A 22,643-nucleotide genomic window follows, 5' to 3' on the forward strand; every position below is an offset into this window, starting at 1 on the left:
ATTATTGTTTCATCGTGATTGCTGGGTTTTTTTTATACGCTCTGTGTGTGTGCATTTGAGAGAGAGAAAGAGTGTGTGCGCGTGCAAGGGAGAGAACTTGGCCATGCTGAATGTCCCACACAGCCCTTCATACAAGTTAGAACCTGAAAGGGATTGATCATAACCATAATTGGAAATAACCTCTGTACTGGAAATGGTGTTAGTCAGTCAATAGATCACGGTCTTATTGTATGGTGGGTGGAGGGTGATCCTATTGCTGTCTGTTTTCCAGTTGTCTATTCTGATTCTCTGTCACCAAATAGTGATGCCATTAGCTTTTCTTTTCATCTGAGGTGATGAAGGTAAACTTGTATTTTCAAACAGAAGTTTAATAATAAAAGTTATATTGATGATTCTTTGCCTTGGTATGACTGTGTTATTGTTGAAATGTTTCTCTTCTGAGCAGACAGGTTGTCCATGTATAAACGGAAAAGACTAAATGGGATTCTTGGGATGTCTAACTCAGACGTCAACCCATTGAGGTTTAAATGTAAACTGTAAGAGTTAGGGCACAGATGGAACAAGAAGCAATGGTTAATTAGGAATATATTAGTTATAAACAAGGATGAAGGTTTAGTTATAAATGTCTGGTTAGGGTTTAGGGTAGGGAAGTTACAAGGATGATGAGGCAGCCTATAGGAAGGTCAGACACTGCCAGGACAACGTCAGCCAGACCAAAGGAGCTGATTGTGGACAACAGGAAACGGATGGGCGAGCACAACCCCATATACATCCATGGGGCTGTGGTGGAGCGTGTCGAGATCTTCAAGTTCCTTGGTGTCCACATCACTAAGGAATTAACAATGTTCACACACAAGAAACACAGTTGTGAAGAGGGCACGACAGCGTCTCTTCCCCTTCAGAGGGCTGAAAAGATTTGGCATGAGCCCTCAGAACCTCAGTTCTATTGCTGCACAATTTAAGAGCATCTTGACTGGCTGCATTACGGCTTGGTATGTCAACTGCAAGGCACCCAACCACAAGGCGCTACAGAGGGTGGTGAGTACGGCCCAGTACATCCCTGGAGCCAAGCTCCCTTCCAGGCGGTGTCAGAAGAAGGCCCAAACCATTCAGACTCCAGCCACCTAAGCCATAGACTTCTCTTTGTATAGTTAAGAACAGAATCTTGGAGGATTGAATAGTTGTAAGAGTTGTTGCCCTGTCTCTTTCTCTGTGATGTCATTCTAATGGGATCCATAAAGAACACAACCCTGTCTCTTTCTCTGTGATGTCATTCTAATGGGATCCATAAAGAACACAACCCTGTCTCTTTCTCTGTGATGTCATTCTAATGGGATCCATAAAGAACACAACCCTGTCTCTTTCTCTGTGATGTCATTCTAATGGGATCCATAAAGAACACAACCCTGTCTCTTTCTCTGTGATGTCATTCTAATGGGATCCATAAAGAACACAACCCTGTCTCTTTCTCTGTGATGTCATTCTAATGGGATCCATAAAGAACACAACCCTGTCTCTTTCTCTGTGATGTCATTCTAATGGGATCCATAAAGAACACAACCCCATCCTCAAACATTTACATTATAAGGTGCAAAGTTATGGGCAAAGACACAAAACATCCACATGAAATAAAATATTGTTCTTGATCAAATAACATGGAAAACAATTACTTTGTGTGCAGTATTAATCTAATTTACCATCCTTACAATCCACTCAATGTACGCTGGTCATCTAGGTTTGTACCTGTAGATTTTCCATCACCACAAATTAAAAAAATTGTGGTTTGTGATGATGTGGCTTAGTAGCCAGGGTTGTAGGTTGGATTCCCACTGGGGACCAGTATGAAACTGTTTGCACTCACCTTTGCAAGTTGCTTTGGATAAGAGTGTCTAATAAAATGGAAAAGGAATTCATAAAACATTTAAGTTTTTACAAAGTATTTCAAGAAACTGGAAAACGTATCAAGCAAGTTTTTTTTTTATATTCCACAATTATTATTAGATCAACTGTACTAGACATTCACTAGTTCTGTTTTAGTGGACCCGATAGACATCTTCAGGGCTGGCCATTTCTTTTGAACGACCCCTCCCTGCGGCTAAGTGTATATATAAGACTGCTTAACATGATTACTAAATATCGGCATTGACCTTTTGGACTCTTCCCACATAACGAAACACCAACACACAAAATGCACACTGACGTAAGTCACTTTCACGCTCACCACACACACTGCTGCTGCCATTGTCTTATCTATCCTGTTCTGTAGTCACTTAACTCCGACCCCTGTATACAGCCATGTTACTTTTACTCGTTATTCGTGTATTTGTTCCTCGTGTCACTATTTATATTTTTTATGATATTTATCTTTAACTCTGCATTGTTTGGAAAAGGACCCGTAAAGTAAGCGTTTGACGGTCTACACCTGTTTACGAAGCATGTGACAAATACAATTTGATTTGACTTAAGGGTGCGTTCGTAAATTCACCCTGGCTATCTACTCTCGTCTGTGTGCCAGAGCGCAGAATAACTGATGAATATGGCCGGTGTCAGTAAACCGTCGACAAAATAAAAGCATAATTCAATTGTTGCCAGCAGCACAGTCGCTCTGGATAACATGAAAACAGCCTAACCAGCTCTGCCAGGGGGAGTGAAATGGTCAGAGTGAGATGTTCTTTCATTGGTGTTTGGAATTAGCTTGAAAGCTAGGCAACGTTAATTTGGGTGTTGAGGTCAGAACGCTCCGATCAACCCTACTCGGCCAGAGCGTCCAGTTCCGCTCTGACTTTACGGACGCACAATCTGACAAAACTCTGACTTTACGGACGTACAATCTGACAAAACTCTGACTTTACGGACGTACAATCTGACAAAACTCTTGACTTTACGGACGCTCTGAGCGCACTCCAGATTTACGAACAAGCACATATCAAGCGTCTGTAACGACGCGGTGTTTGCCTTTGTTCACATCGCCTTCCGGTGGCGGAACAAATATTTTGCGGGGAAGTCCTGACTTCTTTCTGGTCCAATCACCGAGGGTTGCTGTTGCTATGTGACGTTGACTGCAAACGTTAAGTTGCTATGGATTGAAAATGAAGTTGGTCGATCTCTAAACAAACCACTTTTATATAATTTTAGCAAATTAACTCTCTTACTTGTTTTGTTTTTTGTTGTTGTTTTTTTATCAACAAGAAAGATATTCGATTAGTATTCAGGTAAGAGTTTTTGTAGAAAGTAAATTGATTATACGACTTTGTCAGCCATCTTCTGTCTGCTGAACGTTAAGGCTGTCATCTCATTCGTGTGGTTCAGATAGCTAACGTCTGTTACAATATAGTCTTCTGTAATGATAGGCACATTCATTGGCTATAGTTTATACTAATGTTAGATTGACTATCACGTCTTGAAAACTATGAATAACATTTCATGTCCACTATATTTCCCAGCAATGCCTCCTCCAGATACTATGTACTGTGAACAGCAAATCAACATCCCCCCTGAACTACCAGACATTCTCAAACAGTTCACCAAAGCTGCAATCAGAACCCAACCGCATGACATACTACAGTGGTCTGCAGCGTAAGTACAGCCTAGCCTCCCTGGATGTGACTGTACAACTAAGAGAGCCCAGCTTTTATGGTTCAGATGGTAGGACTGTGGCCTTGTAAACTACCCAGTTGCTGAGCATAGATAATGGCCAGGGTAAAGTACAATTGTTGTTTCATTTAAATGTTTGTTGTTCTATCAGGTACTTCTCTGCCCTGTCCAAAGGAGACACTCTGCCAGTCAAAGATAGGCTGGAGATGCCCGTTGCCACACAGAAGACTGATACCGGATTGACTCCAGGCCTGCTGAAGGTCCTACACAAACAGGTACTCACTGACTGACTGACTGACTGACTCCAGGCCTGCTGAAGGTCCTACACAAACAGGTACTCACTGACTGACTGACTGACTCCAGGCCTGCTGAAGATCCTACACAAACAGGTACTCACTGACTGACTGACTGACTGACTGACTGACTCCAGGCCTGCTGAAGATACTAAACAAACAAGTACTCACTGACTGACTGACTCCAGGCCTGCTGAAGGTCCTACACAAACTGGTACTCACTGACTGACTGACAGACTGAATCCAGGCCTGCTGAAGGTCCTACACAAACAGGTACTCACTGACTGACTGACAGACTGAATCCAGGCCTGCTGAAGGTCCTACACAAACAGGTACTCGCTGACTGACTGACTGACTCCAGGCCTGCTGAAGGTCCTACACAAACAGGTACTCACTGACTGACACATTGATCTCAGGTGTGCTGAAAGTCCTTCCCTGCCTCTCCCCCTCTATGGTAGGATGTTAAGGTACCTCTCTTTCTCTCCCTGTATGTCGCTGGCTTCTATTGTTGTAAAAGAAAAGATGACCTCTCCTGCCTCTTTCTCCCTCCTTCCTCTCTGTCCCTGTGAATGTAGCTGGCCCCTAAGGAGACGATCAGTAAGGAGGAGCTGCAGCAGAAGTGGAAGGGTCTGTGTCTGCCCTCAGAGCAGCTGGACACTCTGCTGGCCCTGGGGAACTTCAACGACAACATCCACTGGATGCAGTTCTTCGCCCTGGGCTGCAGCGCTCTGGGAGGGGTGAGTCCCTGGCTCCGATATCTGTCTGTCAGTTTTCAGAGAGAAACTGTGGTGTCGTGCTAGCAAATACCACATGATGGCAGTATTGCACTGTCTTGATGGCCCAGGCTTTTCTGGTGTGTGTGTGTGTGTGTGTGTGTGTGTGTGTGTGTGTGTGTGTGTGTGTGTGTGTGTGTGTGTGTGTGTGTGTGTGTGTGTGTGTGTGTGTGTGTGTGTGTGTGTGTGTGTGTGTGTGTGTGTGTTCAGACCATCATCAGTGCCCTGAAGTATGCGTGTGAAATCCTGACGGAGAATGAGGAGGGTGGAGCGGCGAGGATCCCCTTTGATACATTCGTAGGGCTGTACACTTACCTGGCCCACCTGGACGGAGAGATCCCCCAGGACCAGATAGACAGCTTCCTAAGCAGCCTGCAGGAGTCTGTGTGAGTGGTACACTACCCTACACTCTCTCTATCTGCACACACTCATTTCCTGCAATTCTACACATTTTGCCATGACTTATTCCTTGTTAATATGATATCTGAGTGAGAATCACTAACTACAGTGCCTTGCGAAAGTATTCGGCCACCTTGAACTTTGCGACCTTTTGCCACATTTCAGGCTTCAAACATAAAGATATAAAACTGTATTTTTTTGTGAAGAATCAACAACAAGTGGGACACAATCATGAAGTGGAACAACATTTATTGGATATTTCAAACTTTTTTAACAAATGAAAAACTGAAAAATTGGGCGTGCAAAATTATTCAGCCCCTTTACTTTCAGTGCAGCAAACTCTCTCCAGAAGTTCAGTGAGGATCTCTGAATGATCCAATGTTGACCTAAATGACTAATGATGATAAATACAATCCACCTGTGTGTAATCAAGTCTCCGTATAAATGCACCTGCACTGTGATAGTCTCAGAGGTCCGTTAAAAGCGCAGAGAGCATCATGAAGAACAAGGAACACACCAGGCAGGTCCGAGATACTGTTGTGAAGAAGTTTAAAGGCGGATTTGGATACAAAAATATTTCCGAAGCTTTAAACATCCCAAGGAGCACTGTGCAAGCGATAATATTGAAATGGAAGGAGTATCAGACCACTGCAAATCTACCAAGACCTGGCCGTCCCTCTAAACTTTCAGCTCATACAAGGAGAAGACTGATCAGAGATGCAGCCAAGAGGCCCATGATCACTCTGGATGAACTGCAGAGATCTACAGCTGAGGTGGGACACTCTGTCCATAGGACAACAATCAGTCGTATATTGCACAAATCTGGCCTTTATGGAAGAGTGGCAAGAAGAAAGCCATTTCTTAAAGATATCCATAAAAAGTGTCATTTAAAGTTTGCCACAAGCCACCTGGGAGACACACCAAACATGTGGAAGAAGGTGCTCTGGTCAGATGAAACTAAAATTGAACTTTTTGGCAACAATGCAAAACGTTATGTTTGGCGTAAAAGCAACACAGCCCATCACCCTGAACACACCACCCCACTGTCAAACACGGTGGTGGCAGCATCATGGTTTGGGCCTGCTTTTCTCTTTTCTTCAGCAGGGACAGGGAAGATGGTTAAAATTGATGGGAAGATGGATGGAGCCAAATACAGGACCATTCTGGAAGAAAACCTGATGGAGTCTGCAAAAGACCTGAGACTGGGACGGAGATTTGTCTTCCAACAAGACAATGATCCAAAACATAAAGCAACATCTACAATGGAATGGTTCAAAAATAAACATATCCAGGTGTTAGAATGGCCAAGTCAAAGTCCAGACCTGAATCCAATTGAGAATCTGTGGAAAGAACTGAAAACTGCTGTTCACAAATGCTCTCCATCCAACCTCACTGAGCTCGAGCTGTTTTGCAAGGAGGAATGGGAAAAAATGTCAGTCTCTCGATGTGCAAAACTGATAGAGACATACCCCAAGCGACTTACAGCTGTAATCGCAGCAAAAGGTGGCGCTACAAAGTATTAACTTAAGGGGGCTGAATAATTTTGCACGCCCAATTTTTCAGTTTTTGATTTGTTAAAAAAGTTTGAAATATCCAATAAATGTCGTTCCACTTCATGATTGTGTCCCACTTGTTGTTGATTGTTCACAAAAAATACAGTTTTATATATTTATGTTTGAAGCCTGAAATGTGGCAAAAGGTCGCAAAGTTCAAGGGGGCCGAATACTTTCGCAAGGCACTGTAAATCAATGGTGGCCCCCTGGAGGTCAGGGCCCCTGGGCATGTTACCTGACATGGGCTAATTGAGTGACTGTCTGTGACTGACGTAACAAGAGAAAAACTGCAGATCTACCTCTGTACCTCTACCCCACTCTACCTTTCGCTCTTCCTCTACCTCACTCTACCTTTCTCTCTACCTCTACCCCACTCTACCTTTCTCTCTACCCCACTACCTTTCGCTCTTCCTCTACCTCACTCTACCTTTCTCTCTACCCCACTCTACCTTTCGCTCTTCCTCTACCTCACTCTACCTTTCTCTCTACCCCACTCTACCTTTCGCTCTTCCTCTACCCCACTCTACCTTTCGCTCTCCCTCTACCTCACTCTACCTTTCTCTCTACCCCACTCTACCTTTCGCTCTTCCTCTACCTCACTCTACCTTTCTCTCTACCTCTACCCCACTCTACCTTTCGCTCTTCCTCTACCCCACTCTACCTTTCGCTCTTCCTCTACCTTTCGCTCTTCCTCTACCCCACTCTACCTTTCGCTCTTCCTCTACCCCACTCTACCTTTCGCTCTTCCTCTACCTCACTCTACCTTTCTCCCCACTCTACCTCTCTTCCTCTACCCCTCTACCTTTCTACCTCACTCTACCTTTCTCTCTACCTCACTCTACCTTTCTCTCTTCCTCTACCTCATTCTACCTTTCTCTCTACCTCACTCTACCTTTCTCTCTACCTCACTCTACCTTTCTCTCTACCTCTACCTCACTCTACCTTTCTCTCTACCTCTACCTCTACCTTTCTCTCTACCTCACTCTACCTTTCTCTCTACCTCACTCTACCTTTCTCTCTACCTCACTCTACCTCACTCTACCTTTCTCTCTTCATCTACCTCCCTCTACCTCACTCTACCTTTCTCTCTACCTCGCTCTACCTTACTCTCTACCTCGCTCTACCTTTCTCTCTACCTCGCTCTACCTTTCTCTCTACCTCGCTCTACCTTTCTCTCTTCATCTACCTCACTCTACCTTTCTCTCTACATCTACCTCGCTCTACCTTTCTCTCTACATCGCTCTACCTTTCTCTCTTCATCTACCTCGCTCTACCTTTCTCTCTTCATCTACCTCGCTCTACCTTTCTCTCTTCATCTACCTCGCTCTACCTTTCTCTCTTCCTCTACCTCGCTCTACCTTTCTCTCTTCCTCTACCTCGCTCTACCTTTCTCTTCATCTACCTCGCTCTACCTTACTCTCTACCTCTACCTCACTCTACCTTTCTCTCTACCTCGCTCTACCTTTCTCTCTACCTCGCTCTACCTTTCTCTCTACCTCGCTCTACCTTTCTCTCTACCTCGCTCTACCTTTCTCTCTACCTCGCTCTACCTTTCTCTCTTCATCTACCTCGCTCTACCTTTCTTCATCTACCTCACTCTACCTTTCTCTCTTCCTCTACCTCACTCTACCTTTCTCTCTTCCTCTACCTCACTCTACCTTTCTCTTCATCTACCTCACTCTACCTTTCTCTCTACCTCGCTCTACCTTTCGCTCTACCTCGCTCTACCCTTCTCTCTTCCTCACTCTACCTCTCTCTTCCTCTACCTCTCTCTCTCTACCTCTCCCTCTCTACCTTTACCTCTTACACATTATCTCTTTCTACCTCTATCTTTCTCTGCCTCTACTTTTCTCTCGACCTCTACTTTTCTCACTACCATTACCTCTCTTACACATTATCTCTCTCCTTCTCTCTCTTTCTACCTCTCTCTACCTCTCTCTGCTTTACTTTGTGTGTTTCTTGTGGTTTACAGCACCAAGCAGAATGGGATGATTCAGCTGGCCAACTTCTACAGCCGCAAAAAATTTAGATAATAGGAGAGATTGAGGGAGAGACGAAAAGGACAGGAAAGAGCAGGAAGAAACAGAGAGTAGCAGGAAGGAATTGGCTTTACTACTTATTCTACAAATAAATAATCTTCTCTAAATCCCCATGGAATCACGATCAGTTGATGTATTTCCTGTTAAAGCTCAGATCTGTACAGTAGTGATACCCAGTTGCTTGAATGATTTCCCAGGCAGTTGAGTTTGGTTCATATCTTATTGTTACATCAGACAGAGTTGCTGTGATATAACATGGAAGGTCTACTGTACTGCGTGTGAATGTAGGTCAGTGTCACTAGAACCAATGAGAACCACTCCTGCTCCTGCCTTGACAGGTTAGTCGATAGTTAATTTGTCATGCTCATGCCTTGTCAATGAAGTGCCTGTTGCATTCTTTTTCAACTTGGCATATTCATTTAGCCAGTGAGTGAGGGAGGGAGTCTGTCTCTGTCTGTCTGCTAGTTCTTGTGAAATGGAGATAGTGTTCACAGTAGTACAACAGTTATAAGGCTAGTGAATGAGACAGCTGTGAACAGATGCTCTGGGGCCTAGCTGACACTAGTAGACTAGTACCCAGTAACACATGCTGTAAGGCACAGTCTATTGCCCGTCTGTGGTAGTGAAAGCCAGTGAACACATCAGTATAGTGGTGGAACACAGGAATCAAACCAGACTAATTTGACTCTCTTTCCCATACAGTCATCATGTATGAAGAGGAAGTGTTACTACAGCTCAGTTTGACAACCTATGGAACTCTCTCATTACTCATGTAGTGGATGACCTACAGTGCTGTAATTACTGGGACACTGAAGCATTCTTCAGTTGGCTCTATACTTCCAACCATTTGGATTTGAAATCAAACAATGACTTTGAGGATTAAGTGCAGACTGTCAACTTTAATTTGAGGGTATTCGTATCAGGTGAACTGTTTAGAAATTACAGCACTTTTTTTGTACATAGTCCCCCTGTTTTAGGGGACCAAAAGTATTGGGACAAATTCACTTGATGTTTATTAAAGTACATATAAATGCTAACCTATCCTGTTATTGTAATGGTGACGTTTTGGGGGTATGGTATTTGTGTTTTTATAAAAGTGACCCCAAAATGACACAATACAGGATTTACCGTTCAATTTGTATTAGGCATAACATAATCCAAAACAAACAGAAAATACATCCAACAAATGTAGGACCAAATACTTTTTACTACTTTAAGTTGTCCCAATACTTTTGCTCCTGTAAAATGGGGGGTGTCTGTGTTCTAAAAGTGCTGTAATTTCTAAACGGTTCATCCGATATGGATGAAAATACCCTCAAATTGAAGTGGACAATCTGTACTTTAAGCCCTTGGTCATGCTTGATTTCCAGTGTTGAAGTATAGAGCCAAAAGAAGAAAAAAGGATTCACTGTCCCAATAATTACTGAGGGAACTGTAGTTAGAACAATGTGTAAAAGGTTTACTCAAAAGCCCTTCAGCCCAACTTAAATAAAAAGGGGACATCAGTTGCTCGAAAAAAACATTCCTTACCCCAGGATACTTCAACTAGTATCTATCATTCCTTACCCCAGGATACTTCAACTAGTAACTATCATTCCTTACCTCAACTAGTAACTATCATTCCTTAGCCCAGGATACTTCAACTAGTAACTATCATTCCTTAGCCCAGGATACTTCAACTAGTAACTATCATTCCTTAGCCCAGGATACTTCAACTAGTAACTATCATTCCTTAGCCCAGGATACTTCAACTAGTAACTATCATTCCTTAGCCCAGGATACTTCAACTAGTATCTATCATTCCTTACCCCAGGATACTTCAACTAGTAACTATCATTCCTTACCTCAACTAGTAACTATCATTCCTTACCCAGGATACAACTAGTAACTATCATTCCTTAGCCCAGGATACTTCAACTAGTATCTATCATTCCTTACCCCAGGATACTTCAACTAGTAACTATCATTCCTTACCTCAACTAGTAACTATCATTCCTTACCTCAGGATACTTCAACTAGTAACTATCATTCCTTACCTCAACTAGTAACTATCATTCCTTAACCCAGGATACTTCAACTGGTGACTTTCCAGGAGAATAAAGGAAAAAGCACTCTGTTGCTGGGTAAATCTGATATTTATTGACCAGAGAAACAACCAATAGGCTTACGTTTAGGCATGACTCACCTTCATCAGCCGGGGAGTGTTCTATTCATCATATCAATCATAGATGTCAGTATAGTAGCAGCAATGCCACAGGTTATTCAAACGAGTATGATCATCAGTCAAGAGCCGTAGACATACATTCCACTTGAAAAACAAAAGACAGAAAGATCAGAAAGGAGCTATTCATTCAGACCCTTTGTCTCGGCACAATCTAAGCAGTCGTTCCAAAGTGCCTCTAACAATTTCCTCACTATATTCCCTCCTCTGGAGGACAGAGAAACTAGAGGCTGAGCCATGATTAGTGTTTGCGTAATGCCGCGCATTCCCCTAGTCCATATTTTTTTGTGCAGATAGCCGTTTTGTGCTCAGCTATTCTTAATTTGAGCGCGTGTTTCGTCTGACCAATTTAAACAAGCCCACTTGGGCATTTAAATAACGTGTTGTACTACAATTTAGGACGTATTTTATCTTGTATTCTTTAACCAAACGTGGGTGATAGAATACTTTTGTGTCACATGAGTTGGAACAATGACTGCAGTGGTAGAAACCATTAAGGGACCCGGGAGCACACTGTGCACGACCCAGTCTCTGATATTACAGTCTCTGATATTGGACGCAAAGTCTTTAAGCAAGGGGTGACTCTGGAGAATATGTCCGTGTTTGAGGATGACGCTTTTTATCTGCCTGTCTGGCACTGTAGTTAGGCTGCTTCATGCTTGAAAGATGATCAATGTAGATTTTACAGTGGGGTGTTCGTGCCAGACAAAGTGTTTCTTGAATCTGTGCCAGGGTTTCATTGGGCTAATCTAGTTCCCTGGCTAGCATGTCCCTGATGCTAATGTAATAAACTCCCTTACCTCACAACACCCTGTCATCCGATTGGCTATTGGCAGCACTGCTTAATAAGCCTATGATCTGAATTTCTCCTGGCAGCGCTTAATGAACTCTGTCATCTGATTTGGTCCTTGCAGTGATTGGTTAGGTAATTCTATGATTTAATTGGTTGCTGGCTCTTTTAGGTAAAGTACTAATTTGATCTAATTGGCTCTTGACAATGATGAGTGAAGGAGCAGAAAAGAGCTTGGTAAATGTTACCCCTATTGGTTAAGATTATGACAACATTTTGTCACATTTAGTTTGATTTGGAGTTCGACTGCGTTCGGCAGTTATTTTTTTGCGGATGTTCGACGAGCACACCATTTTCTTTCTTGAGGCAAGCCGAAGTTCAGTACCCGAAGTCTACGCCCCTTCGTTAGTGATTAGTCAACAGTAGTGATTCTTCAATGAAGTCTTTGTTGTCATTAAACGAGAGACGACTGCTTTTCATTGAGAAATACTGCACCAAACATCTTAGTTAGATGGTAAATTGTGCGACTAAGATCTCCTCAGCACAAACGTGAAAATGAATGGCAGATTTCTGGGTGTGTTGTTGATACGGCAAATGTCTTTAGGCAGAATGCGAGCACAGAAGTTCACTTCCCCTCGCCGAGTTCTGCTAGGAGCAAAGACGTACCACGTCATGATGCCAAAGGTACACTCACTGATGGGGAGCACTCTCACCTCATAGTGAGGTAATGGCTGGCTGGCTGCTGAGACAGACTGCAGCATGATGCCAAACCTGAACAGCAGCCAACTCACTGAGAGGAAATCACTAAATCCCTAACACACCCACTGCAACTCTGACAGAGTACACACACACACACACACACACACACACACACACACACACACACACACACACACACACACACACACACACACACACACACACACACACACACACACACACATACATACATACATACATACATACATACATACATACATACATACATACATACATACATACAGTGGGACAAAAAAGTATTTAGTCAGCCACCAATTGTGCAAGTTATCCCACTTAAAAAGATGAGAGATGCCTGTAATTTTCATCATAGTTACACTTCAACAATGACAGACAAAATGAGAGAGAAAAATCCAGAAAATCACATTGTAGGATTTTTTATGAATTTATTTGCAAATTATGGTGGAAAATAAGTATTTGGTCACCTATTTGGTCACCTACAAGCAAGATTTCTGTAACTTCTTCTTTAAGATGCTCCTCTGTCCTCCACTCGTTACCTGTATTAATGGCACCTGTTTGAACTTGTTATCAGTATAGAAGACACTTGTCCACAACCTCAAACAGTCACACTCCAAACTCCACTATTGCCAAGACCAAAGAGCTGTCAAAGGACACCAGAAACAAAATTGTAGACCTGCACCAGGCTGGGAAGACTGAATCTGCAATAGGTAAGCAGCTTGGTTTGAAGAAATCAACTATGGGAGCAATTATTAGGAAATGGAAGACATACAAGACCACTGATAATCTCCCTCGATCTGGGGCGCCACGCAAGATCTCACCCCGTGGGGTCAAAATGATCACAAGAACGGTGAGCAAAAATCCCAGAACCACACCGGGGGACCTAGTGAATGACCTGCAGACAGCTGGGACCAAAGTAACAAAGCCTACCATCAGTAACACACTACGCCGCCAGGGACTCAAATCCTGCAGTGCCAGACGTGTCCCCCTGCTTAAGCCAGTACATGTCCAGGCCCGTCTGAATTTTGCTAGAGAGCATTTGGATGATCCAGAAGAAGATTGGGAGAATGTCATATGGTCAGATGAAACCAAAATAGAACTTTTTGGTAAAAACTCAACTCGTCGTGTTTGGAGGACAAAGAATGCTGAGTTGCATCCAAAGAACACTATACCTACTGTGAAGCATGGGGGTGGAAACATCGTGCTTTGGGGCTGTTTTTCTGCAAAGGGACCAGGACGACTGATCCGTGTAAAGGAAAGAATGAATGGGGCCATGTATTGTGAGATTTTGCAAGGGCATTGAAGATGAAACATGGCTGGGTCTTTCAGCATGACAATGATCCCAAACACACAGCCCGGGCAACGAAGGAGTGGCTTTGTAAGAAGCATTTCAAGGTCCTGGAGAGGCCTAGCCAGTCTCCAGATTTCACCCCATAGAAAATCTTTGGAGGGAGTTGAAAGTCTGTGTTGCCCAGCAACAGCCCCAAAACATCACTGCTCTAGAGGAGATCTGCATGGAGGAATGGGCCAAAATACCAGCAATAGTGTGTGAAAACCTTGTGAAGACTTACAGAAAATGTTTGACCTCTGTCATTGCCAACAAAGGGTATATAACAAAGTATTTAGATAAACTTTTGTTATTGACCAAGTACTTATTTTCCACCATAATTTGCAAATAAATTCATTACAAATCCTACAATGTGATTTTCTGGATTTTTTTTTGCCATTTTGTTTGTCATAGTTTAAGTGTACCTATGATGACATTTACAGGCCTCTCATCTTTTTAAGTGGGAGAACTTGCACAATTGGTGGCTGACTAAATACTTTTTTGCCCCACTACATACTTTTTCTTGACAATATATGTATGTATGTATGTGAACCCTTTGGAATTACCTGGATCTCTGCATAAATTAGTCAGAAAATTTGATCTGATCTTCATCTTAGTCACAACAATAGACGAACACAGTGTGCTTAAACTAATAACACACAAATGATTGTATTTTGTTTGTCCATATTGAATACATAATTTAAACATTCACAGTGTAGGTTGGAAAAAAGTATGAACCCCTAGGCTAATGACTTCTCCAAAAGCTAATTGGATTCAGGAGTCAGCTAACCTGGAGTCCAATTAATGAGACGAGATTGGTTAGAGCTTCCTTGCCCTATAGAAAACACTCACAAAATGTAAGTTTGCTATTCACAAGAAGCATTGCCTGATGTGAACCATGCCTTGAACAAAAGAGATCTCAGAAGACCTAAGATGAAGAATAGTTGACTTACATAAAGCTGAAACGGGTTACTACAGTATCTGATGTTCATCAGTCCACGTTAAGAAAAGTTCTCTAAATGGAGAACGTTCAGCACTTGCTACTCTCCCTAGGAGTGGCCGTCCTGCAAAGATGACTGCAAGAGCACAGAGCAGAATGCTCAATGAGGTTGAGAAGAATCCTCCTAATGTCACCTAAAGACTTACAGAAAACTCTGGAACATTCTAACATCTCTGTTAAAGAGTCTACGATACGTAAAACACTAAATAAGAATGGTGTTCATGGGAGGACACCGCCTGAAGAAGCCACTGCTGTCAAAAAACGTCTGAAGTTCACAAAAGAGCATCTGGATGTTCCACAGCTCTACTGGCAAAATATTCTGTAGACAGATTAAACTAATGTTGAGTTGTTTGGATATTTGGAGAGAAAAAAGGCCCAGCACACAAACATCAAAACCTCATCCCAACTGTAAAGTATGGTGGAGGAAACATCATGGTTTGGGGCTGCTTTGCCTCCTCAGGGCCTGGACAGCTTGCTATCATAAACTTGGGAAATCATTTTTTGCATTGATCAAGACATTTTGCAGGAGAATGCTATGCTGTCTGTCTGCCAATTGAAGCTCAACAGAAGTTGGGTGATGCAACAGGCCAACAACCCAAAACACAGAAGTAAATCAACAACAGAATGACTTCAACAGAAGAAAATACACCTTCTGGAGTGGCCCAGTCAGAGTCCTGACCTTCTGGAGTGGCCTAGTCAGAGTCCTGACCTTCTGGAGTGGCTCAGTCAGAGTCCTGACCTTCTGGAGTGGCTCAGTCAGAGTCCTGACCTTCTGGAGTGGCCCAGTCAGAGTCCTGACCTTCTGGAGTGGCCCAGTCAGAGTCCTGACCTTCTGGAGTGGCCCAGTCAGAGTCCTGACCTTCTGGAGTGGCCCAGTCAGAGTCCTGACCTTCTGGAGTGGCCCAGTCAGAGTCCTGACCTTCTGGAGTGGCCCAGTCAGAGTCCTGACCTTCTGGAGTGGCCCAGTCAGAGTCCTGACCTTCTGGAGTGGCCCAGTCAGAGTCCTGACCTTCTGGAGTGGCCCAGTCAGAGTCCTGACCTTCTGGAGTGGCCCAGTCAGAGTCCTGACCTTCTGGAGTGGCCCAGTCAGAGTCCTGACCTCAACCCGATTGAGACGCTGTGACATGACTTCAAAAGAGCAGTTCACACCAGACATCCCGAGAATATTGTTGAACTGACACAGTTTTGTAAAGAGGAATGGTCCAAAATTCCTCCTGACCGTTGTGCAGGTCTGATCTGCAACTACAGAAAACATTTTGTTGAGTTTATTGCTGCCAATGGAGGGTCAACCAGTTGTTAAATCCAAGGGATCACATACTTTTCCAACCCTCAACTGTGAATGTTTACAAGGTATGTCATTATTTGTATTATTAGTTTAAGCAGACTGTGTGTCTATTGTTTTGACTTGGATGAAGGATCATATAACATTTTATGAACAATTTATTCAAAAATCCAGGTAATTCCAAAGGGTTCACATACTTTGTCTTGCCACTGTACATACACATAAACACACAAACCTGTGACAGGGAACAATTACAAACACACACCATCAGAGAGCAAGTTTACAAACACACACACACTAGCACAGGTAAGACCAAGCTTAGCGGAGTAGGGTTTTCCTCTTTATCTTTCCAAATGAAGGGATGTAACCATAATACACACTATTATAGGTCCTAACCAGCAGTACTGTGTATTCACACTATTATAGGTCCTAACCAGCAGTACTGTGTATTATAGGACCTAACCAGCAGTACTGTGTATTATAGGACCTAACCAGCAGTACTGTGTATTCACAGTATTATAGGTCCTAACCAGCAGTACTGTGTATTCACAGTATTATAGGTCCTAACCAGCATTACTGTGTATTCACAGTATTATAGGTCCTAACCAGCAGTACTGTGTATTCACAGTATTATAGGTCCTAACCAGCATTACTGTGTATTCACAGTATTATAGGTTCTAACCAGCAGTACTGTGTATTCACAGTATTATAGGTCCTAACCAGCAGTACTGTGTATTATAGGTTCTAACCAGCAGTACTGTGTATTATAGGTCCTAACCAGCAGTACTGTGTATTATAGGTCCTAACCAGCAGTACTGTGTATTCACAGTATTATAGGTCCTAACCAGCAGTACTGTGTATTCAGCTAATTCTGGATAGTTACAGCTCTAAAACATGAGGGGGCCATACTGTGTGAGTGTGGAGCGACCTAGCCAGGACACAAGTCAGGACACATCAAAATCCCTCTTTTCAGATGGACTGGTAACCCACTTCTCCCTTCTAGGCTGTGCTAGTCTCTTCATTATCTTTAGGTAGCTTAGGACTGACGCTTGTGCCCAAGGCTCCATAGACTGTAGTGCCAGTCTGTGTGTAGAGGCTGTGGTCCCAGTGAAGAATTTGTTGCACATCAGCAGCCTGGCTCTGGGAAACAACATCTCTGGGGAAGTGACGCTGTCACAGAATAGTGAGGAGGGAGGAGGGAGGAAGAGAAAGAAAGAGAGAGAACAGAGGACAGAGCTGGACCGGAAGGGAGATGGACGAGAGAGGGAAAGATGAGGGAGAACAGCATTTGTCCCCTGGCAACATGCTGTCAGGGTAGGTCCCAGCTAACAATACAGCAAGGTCCCTCTCTCCTCTATTGCAACTATTTTCATGTTTTAAAGTCCTCTCCCCTCTCTCTCTCTCTCATCCTCTAGGGAATGCCAAGAAGGGATGGTGCAGACAGCGAACTTCAGGGATGTGATTTTTCCTGAAATGTGATTTTTTTTCCTGAAACCAGTCATTCCTGCTTTTTTGTCGTCATCCCCCAGTCCAACAGCATTAGAAGGGATGAGTTATACCCCCAAAAGTAAAATCCCATGTTCCCTGTCCTGAATTATAATGCTTTCTGTATTGTGGACCAACAGACTGCAGTGACTAGGACCCAGGACAGGAAGCCTCATTCAAATACGTGTCTGCCTATTGCCTGTCTATAATACTGTACTGTGATATGACAGTATATGTGTATCTGTTTCCATGTCCACTCTTACGGACTATTTATTTACTTGTACTTTGGTTCTGGGCATTTTCAATCCACCTGGGACTGAATAAAGTTGTTTTATAGTATTTATAGGCTGTCTTTTAATAAATGGTACGTACACACACACACACACAGTCAGACACACACACACACAGTCAGACACACACACTCACAGTCAGACACACACACTCACAGTCAGACACACACACACACAGTCAGACACACACACACAGTCAGACACACACTCACAGTCAAACACACACACACAGACAGTCAGACACACACTCACAGTCAGACACACACACACACAGTCAGACACACATGCATGCGAGCGAGTACGCACACATACAAACAACTTGTGTTAATGAAGGGTGTTGCCATTTACGAGGCACTCTTTCCACCTCTCTCCATGTCTCTCTCTCTCTGCCCACCCCTCTCTCTCTCTCTCTGCCTACCTCTCTCTCCACCTCTCTCTCTGCCCACCTCTCTGCTCACTCCTCTCTCTCTCTTGCTCTCTCTCTCTGCCTACCTCTCTCTCTCTCTGCCTACCTCTCTCTCTTTCTGCCTACCTCTCCCTCTCTCTCTGCCTACCTCTCTCTCTTTCTGCCTACCTCTCTCTCCATCTCTCTCTCTGCCCACCTCTCTCTCTGCTCACCCCTCTCTTGCTCTCTCTCTCTCTCTGCCTACCTCTCCCTCTCTCTCTCTGCCTACCTCTCTCTCTCTGCCTACCTCTCTCTCTCTCTGCCTACCTCTCTCTCTCCACCTCTCTCTCTGCCCACCTCTCTCTCTGCTCACCCCTCTCTCTCTCTTGCTCTCTCTCTCTCTGCCTACCTCTCCCTCTCTCTCTCTGCCTACCTCTCTCTCTCTCTGCCTACCTCTCTCTCTCCACCTCTCTCTCTGCCCACCTCTCTCTCTGCTCACCCCTCTCTCTCTCTTGCTCTCTCTCTCTCTGCCTACCTCTCCCTCTCTCTCTCTGCCTACCTCTCTCTCTCCCTCTCTCTCTCTCTCTGCCTACCTCTCTCTCTCTCTGCCTACCTCTCTCTCTCTCTGCCTACCTCTCTCTCTCCACCTCTCTCAATTCAATTTACTTTATTGACATGATGTAACAATATACATATTGCCAAAGCTTACGTTGGATATTTATAATATTAAAATAATAAGAATAAGAACTGTTGTCAATGGGACAACAGTAACAAGGGTCAGAATAACCATAAATTGAACAATAAAAATAAGCATAGAGGACATGTGTAGGTTGGTTGGTCTGTCAGACAATGTCCCTCATCTTATGGCAGGCAGCAATGTAGTGCGCTGCCAACCCATAGCTCTCTGCATCCTCCCCCCAACAGGACGGGTAGCCTACTCTCATCAGAGAGGTCTTTGAAACCTTGAATAAGGGTTTCACATTTTGGGAAATTACACTCTTAATTGTTTTATATTTTTGACATTTTGTCAGGAAATGCAGCTCCGTCTCAGGTTCTGCTGTTGTGCAGTGGTTGCACAGCCTTTCCTCTACAGGGAGCCAGGTTTTCCTGTGTCTACCCTTCTCAATGGCAAGGCTGTGCTCACTGAGCCTGTACTTTGTCAAGGTTTTTCTAAGGTTTTGATCAGTAACCATGGTCAAATATTTAACCATGTTGTACTGTCGATTTAGGGCCAAATAGCACTGCATTTTGCTTTCTGCTTGTGTTTCCCAATAAGCAATATAGTTTTGTTTTGACTGTGTTGTAATTTGGTTTATTCTGATTGATTGTATGTTCTGGTCCTGAGGCTTCAGTGTGTTAGTAGAACAGGTTTGTGAACTCAGGACCAGTTGGATGAGGGGACTCTTTTCTTTGCTCAGCTCTTGGCATTGCAGGGCTTGGTAATGATATGAGAGTGGGTCATTGTATTTTTGATGTTTCCAAAACTTAATTGCTCTTTTTTGAGATTTTATTATTAATGGATATTGGCCTAATTCTGCCCTGCATGCATTGTTTGTAGTTTTCCTCTGGACATGTAGGAGAATCTTACAGAACTCTGCATGCAGGGTTTCAATGGGGTGTTTGTCCCATTTGGTGAAAACTTGTTTTGCAAGTGGACCCCACACCTCGCTGAAATAAAGTGCAATTGGTTCAATGACACATTCAATTGGTTTTAGCCAAATTTTAAGAAATTTTAATCAGTTTTTTAATGGCGTAGAATGCCCTGCGTGCTTTCTCTCTCAGTTCATTCACTGCATCATTAAGGTGTCTAGTTGAGCTTATTTTTAATTGTAGTAATTGTAGTGTGTGCAGAACACTATATATTTTGTACCAATTGAGAACTTTTGTCTAATCTTTGGTCTCTCTCTTTCTCTCTCTGCCCAACTGCCTCTCTCTCTCTCTCTCTCTCTCTCTCTCTCTCTCTCTCTCTCTCTCTCTCTCTCTCTCTCTCTCTCTCTCTCTCTCTCTCTCTCTCTCTCTCTCTCTCTCCAACAGGCCAATTAACTGATTGACCTGTTGGTTCAAGAGCTGCTAATCAACCTATTAATACTCAGCAGATTGGTACTTTATGGTAAAAGGGGAAACCACTCATAGAGATCTGTAAAAACCCACACAGGGTATTTCAGACTGGTTCAAGTTTACCTCAGAAATAAACCTAGTTTTTCCAGACATCTGAACCTTGGGCAGCTCTATGCCTTTAAGGTGTTGTGTAGGCCCTGTGGTAAAGGAAATAATTGGAGAGGTCTGTAGGGAGAGAGAGAACATGTGTAGACGTGTTTAAATCCCAGGTTGGATGCTGTTGTGTTGAGGAATACTGACTTAGATTACCAGAATGCTATATGACTGGTTAATTGTCAGTCAGTTCCTCAGATTCAGTATAAATGTCATATAAGACCTCCATGGGGGAAGTAACAGCATTGAGATAACATTGACTCAGGCTCATCTTTGCAGTGACACATCTTCCTCTGTGGCCCATCTATCTCACACCTGTGGCCCTCCCCCCAGGGGTCCTACTCTGATTGGCTGTCTGGGGATTCCAGGAGCGGCTCACTGTCGAGGAGATGAATGTTATTGGCCGGTGGTGCATAATCCCAGAGGGATAGTATTTTAGGGGCTGAAATTACATGGCAGGAAGTTACATCCTCCTCACTGTCTCACACAAACACACAAACTAACTCCAGCCAGGGCCGTGACTAAAAATCATTGGATGTGGGGCGGCAGGTAGCCTGGGCCAGTAACCAAAAGGTTGCTAGATTGAATCCCAGAGCCGACAAGGTCAAAATCTGTTGTTCAGCCCCTGAGCAAGGCAGTTAACACCCAGCACCTGCTCTCTGATTCAGAGGGCTTGGGTTAAATACGTAACACGCATTTCAGTTGAATGCATTCAGTTGTACAACTGACTAGGTATCCCCCTTTCCCTTGTGTCAGACCTGTGACTAGATCAGGAGACAACAGACATGTGACTAGATCAGGAGACAACAGACCTGTGACTAGATCAGGAGACAACAGACATGTGACTAGATCAGGAGACAACAGACATGTGACTAGATCAGGAGACAACAGACATGTGACTAGATCAGGAGACAACAGACATGTGAATAGATCAGGAGACAACAGACCTGTGACTAGATCAGGAGACAACAGACATGTGACTAGATCAGGAGACAACAGACCTGTGACTAGATCAGGAGACAACAGACCTGTGACTAGATCAGGAGACAACAGACATGTGACTAGATCAGGAGACAACAGACATGTGAATAGATCAGGAGACAACAGACCTGTGACTAGATCAGGAGACAACAGACCAGTGAATAGATCAGGAGACAACAGACATGTGACTAGATCAGGAGACAACAGACCTGTGACTAGATCAGGAGACAACAGACCTGTGACTAGATCAGGAGACAACAGACATGTGACTAGATCAGGAGACAACAGACATGTGACTAGATCAGGAGACAACAGACCTGTGACTAGATCAGGAGACAACAGACCAGTGAATAGATCAGGAGACAACAGACATGTGACTAGATCAGGAGACAACAGACATGTGACTAGATCAGGAGACAACAGACATGTGACTAGATCAGGAGACAACAGACATGTGACTAGATCAGGAGACAACAGACATGTGACTAGATCAGGAGACAACAGACCTGTGACTATATCAGGAGACAACAGACATGTGACTAGATCAGGAGACAACAGACATGTGACTAGATCAGGAGACAACAGACATGTGACTAGATCAGGAGACAACAGACATGTGACTAGATCAGGAGACAACAGACATGTGAATAGATCAGGAGACAACAGACCTGTGACTAGATCAGGAGACAACAGACCTGTGACTAGATCAGGAGACAACAGACATGTGACTAGATCAGGAGACAACAGACATGTGACTAGATCAGGAGACAACAGACCTGTGACTATATCAGGAGACAACAGACATGTGACTAGATCAGGAGACAACAGACCAGTGAATAGATCTGGAGAAAACAGACCTACTGAACACTGAACAGCCTTGCCATCCAATCCTATTGGATCTGATTAGCTATGTACTGATACATTACAGACCGACTGAGAGGCTGCTGGGGCCTGGGCCAGGGGCGGATTCGGGTCAGACACACACAGAGAGAGGAGAGACTCCCTCTAGCAGATGCACAGATCCAGAGGACATTTAAAATCACAGCACCACTGGCTGGCCCTGGGACTGACATCACGAGGATCCCACTGGGAACAGATGTCTATTCCACGTTCAAATTGAAATTACGTGGCAACAACGTTGATTCAACCAGTCTGTGCTCAGTGGGATGGGACCATATTAAACACATTAGTGTATGGTAGCCTGCCCTGGATAGGTCTGTGAATGAATAGTTAGTTTGGTGGAGTATCTAGGCTAATGGGCTGCTCACAGGTGTGGAAATATGAA

The 22,643-nt window shown here is 43.8% G+C and overlaps 2 protein-coding genes across 4 annotated transcripts in view; both read left to right on the top strand.

Annotated features, from left to right (window-relative positions):
- Window positions 1-22,643, top strand: part of LOC124040475 (catenin delta-2-like) — an 890,284-nt gene that overhangs the window by 449,404 nt on the left and 418,237 nt on the right. The window lies entirely within an intron of this gene.
- LOC124039486 (ropporin-1-like protein) lies at window positions 2,147-17,834 on the top strand. 3 transcript variants are annotated; one of them, XM_046355504.1, is made up of 6 exons: window positions 2,147-2,200; window positions 3,444-3,576; window positions 3,746-3,869; window positions 4,463-4,624; window positions 4,871-5,046; window positions 17,422-17,834. In XM_046355504.1, exons 2-6 carry the CDS (start codon window positions 3,446-3,448, stop codon window positions 17,483-17,485), a joined length of 657 nt encoding a protein of 218 aa, XP_046211460.1. In that variant the 5' UTR covers window positions 2,147-2,200; window positions 3,444-3,445; the 3' UTR covers window positions 17,486-17,834. The 3 variants fall into 3 exon arrangements, with proteins under 3 accessions (XP_046211460.1, XP_046211461.1, XP_046211459.1); XM_046355505.1 differs by lacking the exons at window positions 2,147-2,200; window positions 17,422-17,834 and adding exons at window positions 2,510-3,212; window positions 8,585-8,762; XM_046355503.1 differs by lacking the exon at window positions 2,147-2,200 and adding an exon at window positions 2,545-3,212.

Source organism: Oncorhynchus gorbuscha, linkage group LG07 (genome assembly GCF_021184085.1).
Source record: "Oncorhynchus gorbuscha isolate QuinsamMale2020 ecotype Even-year linkage group LG07, OgorEven_v1.0, whole genome shotgun sequence".
NCBI classification, from domain to species: domain Eukaryota; kingdom Metazoa; phylum Chordata; class Actinopteri; order Salmoniformes; family Salmonidae; genus Oncorhynchus; species Oncorhynchus gorbuscha.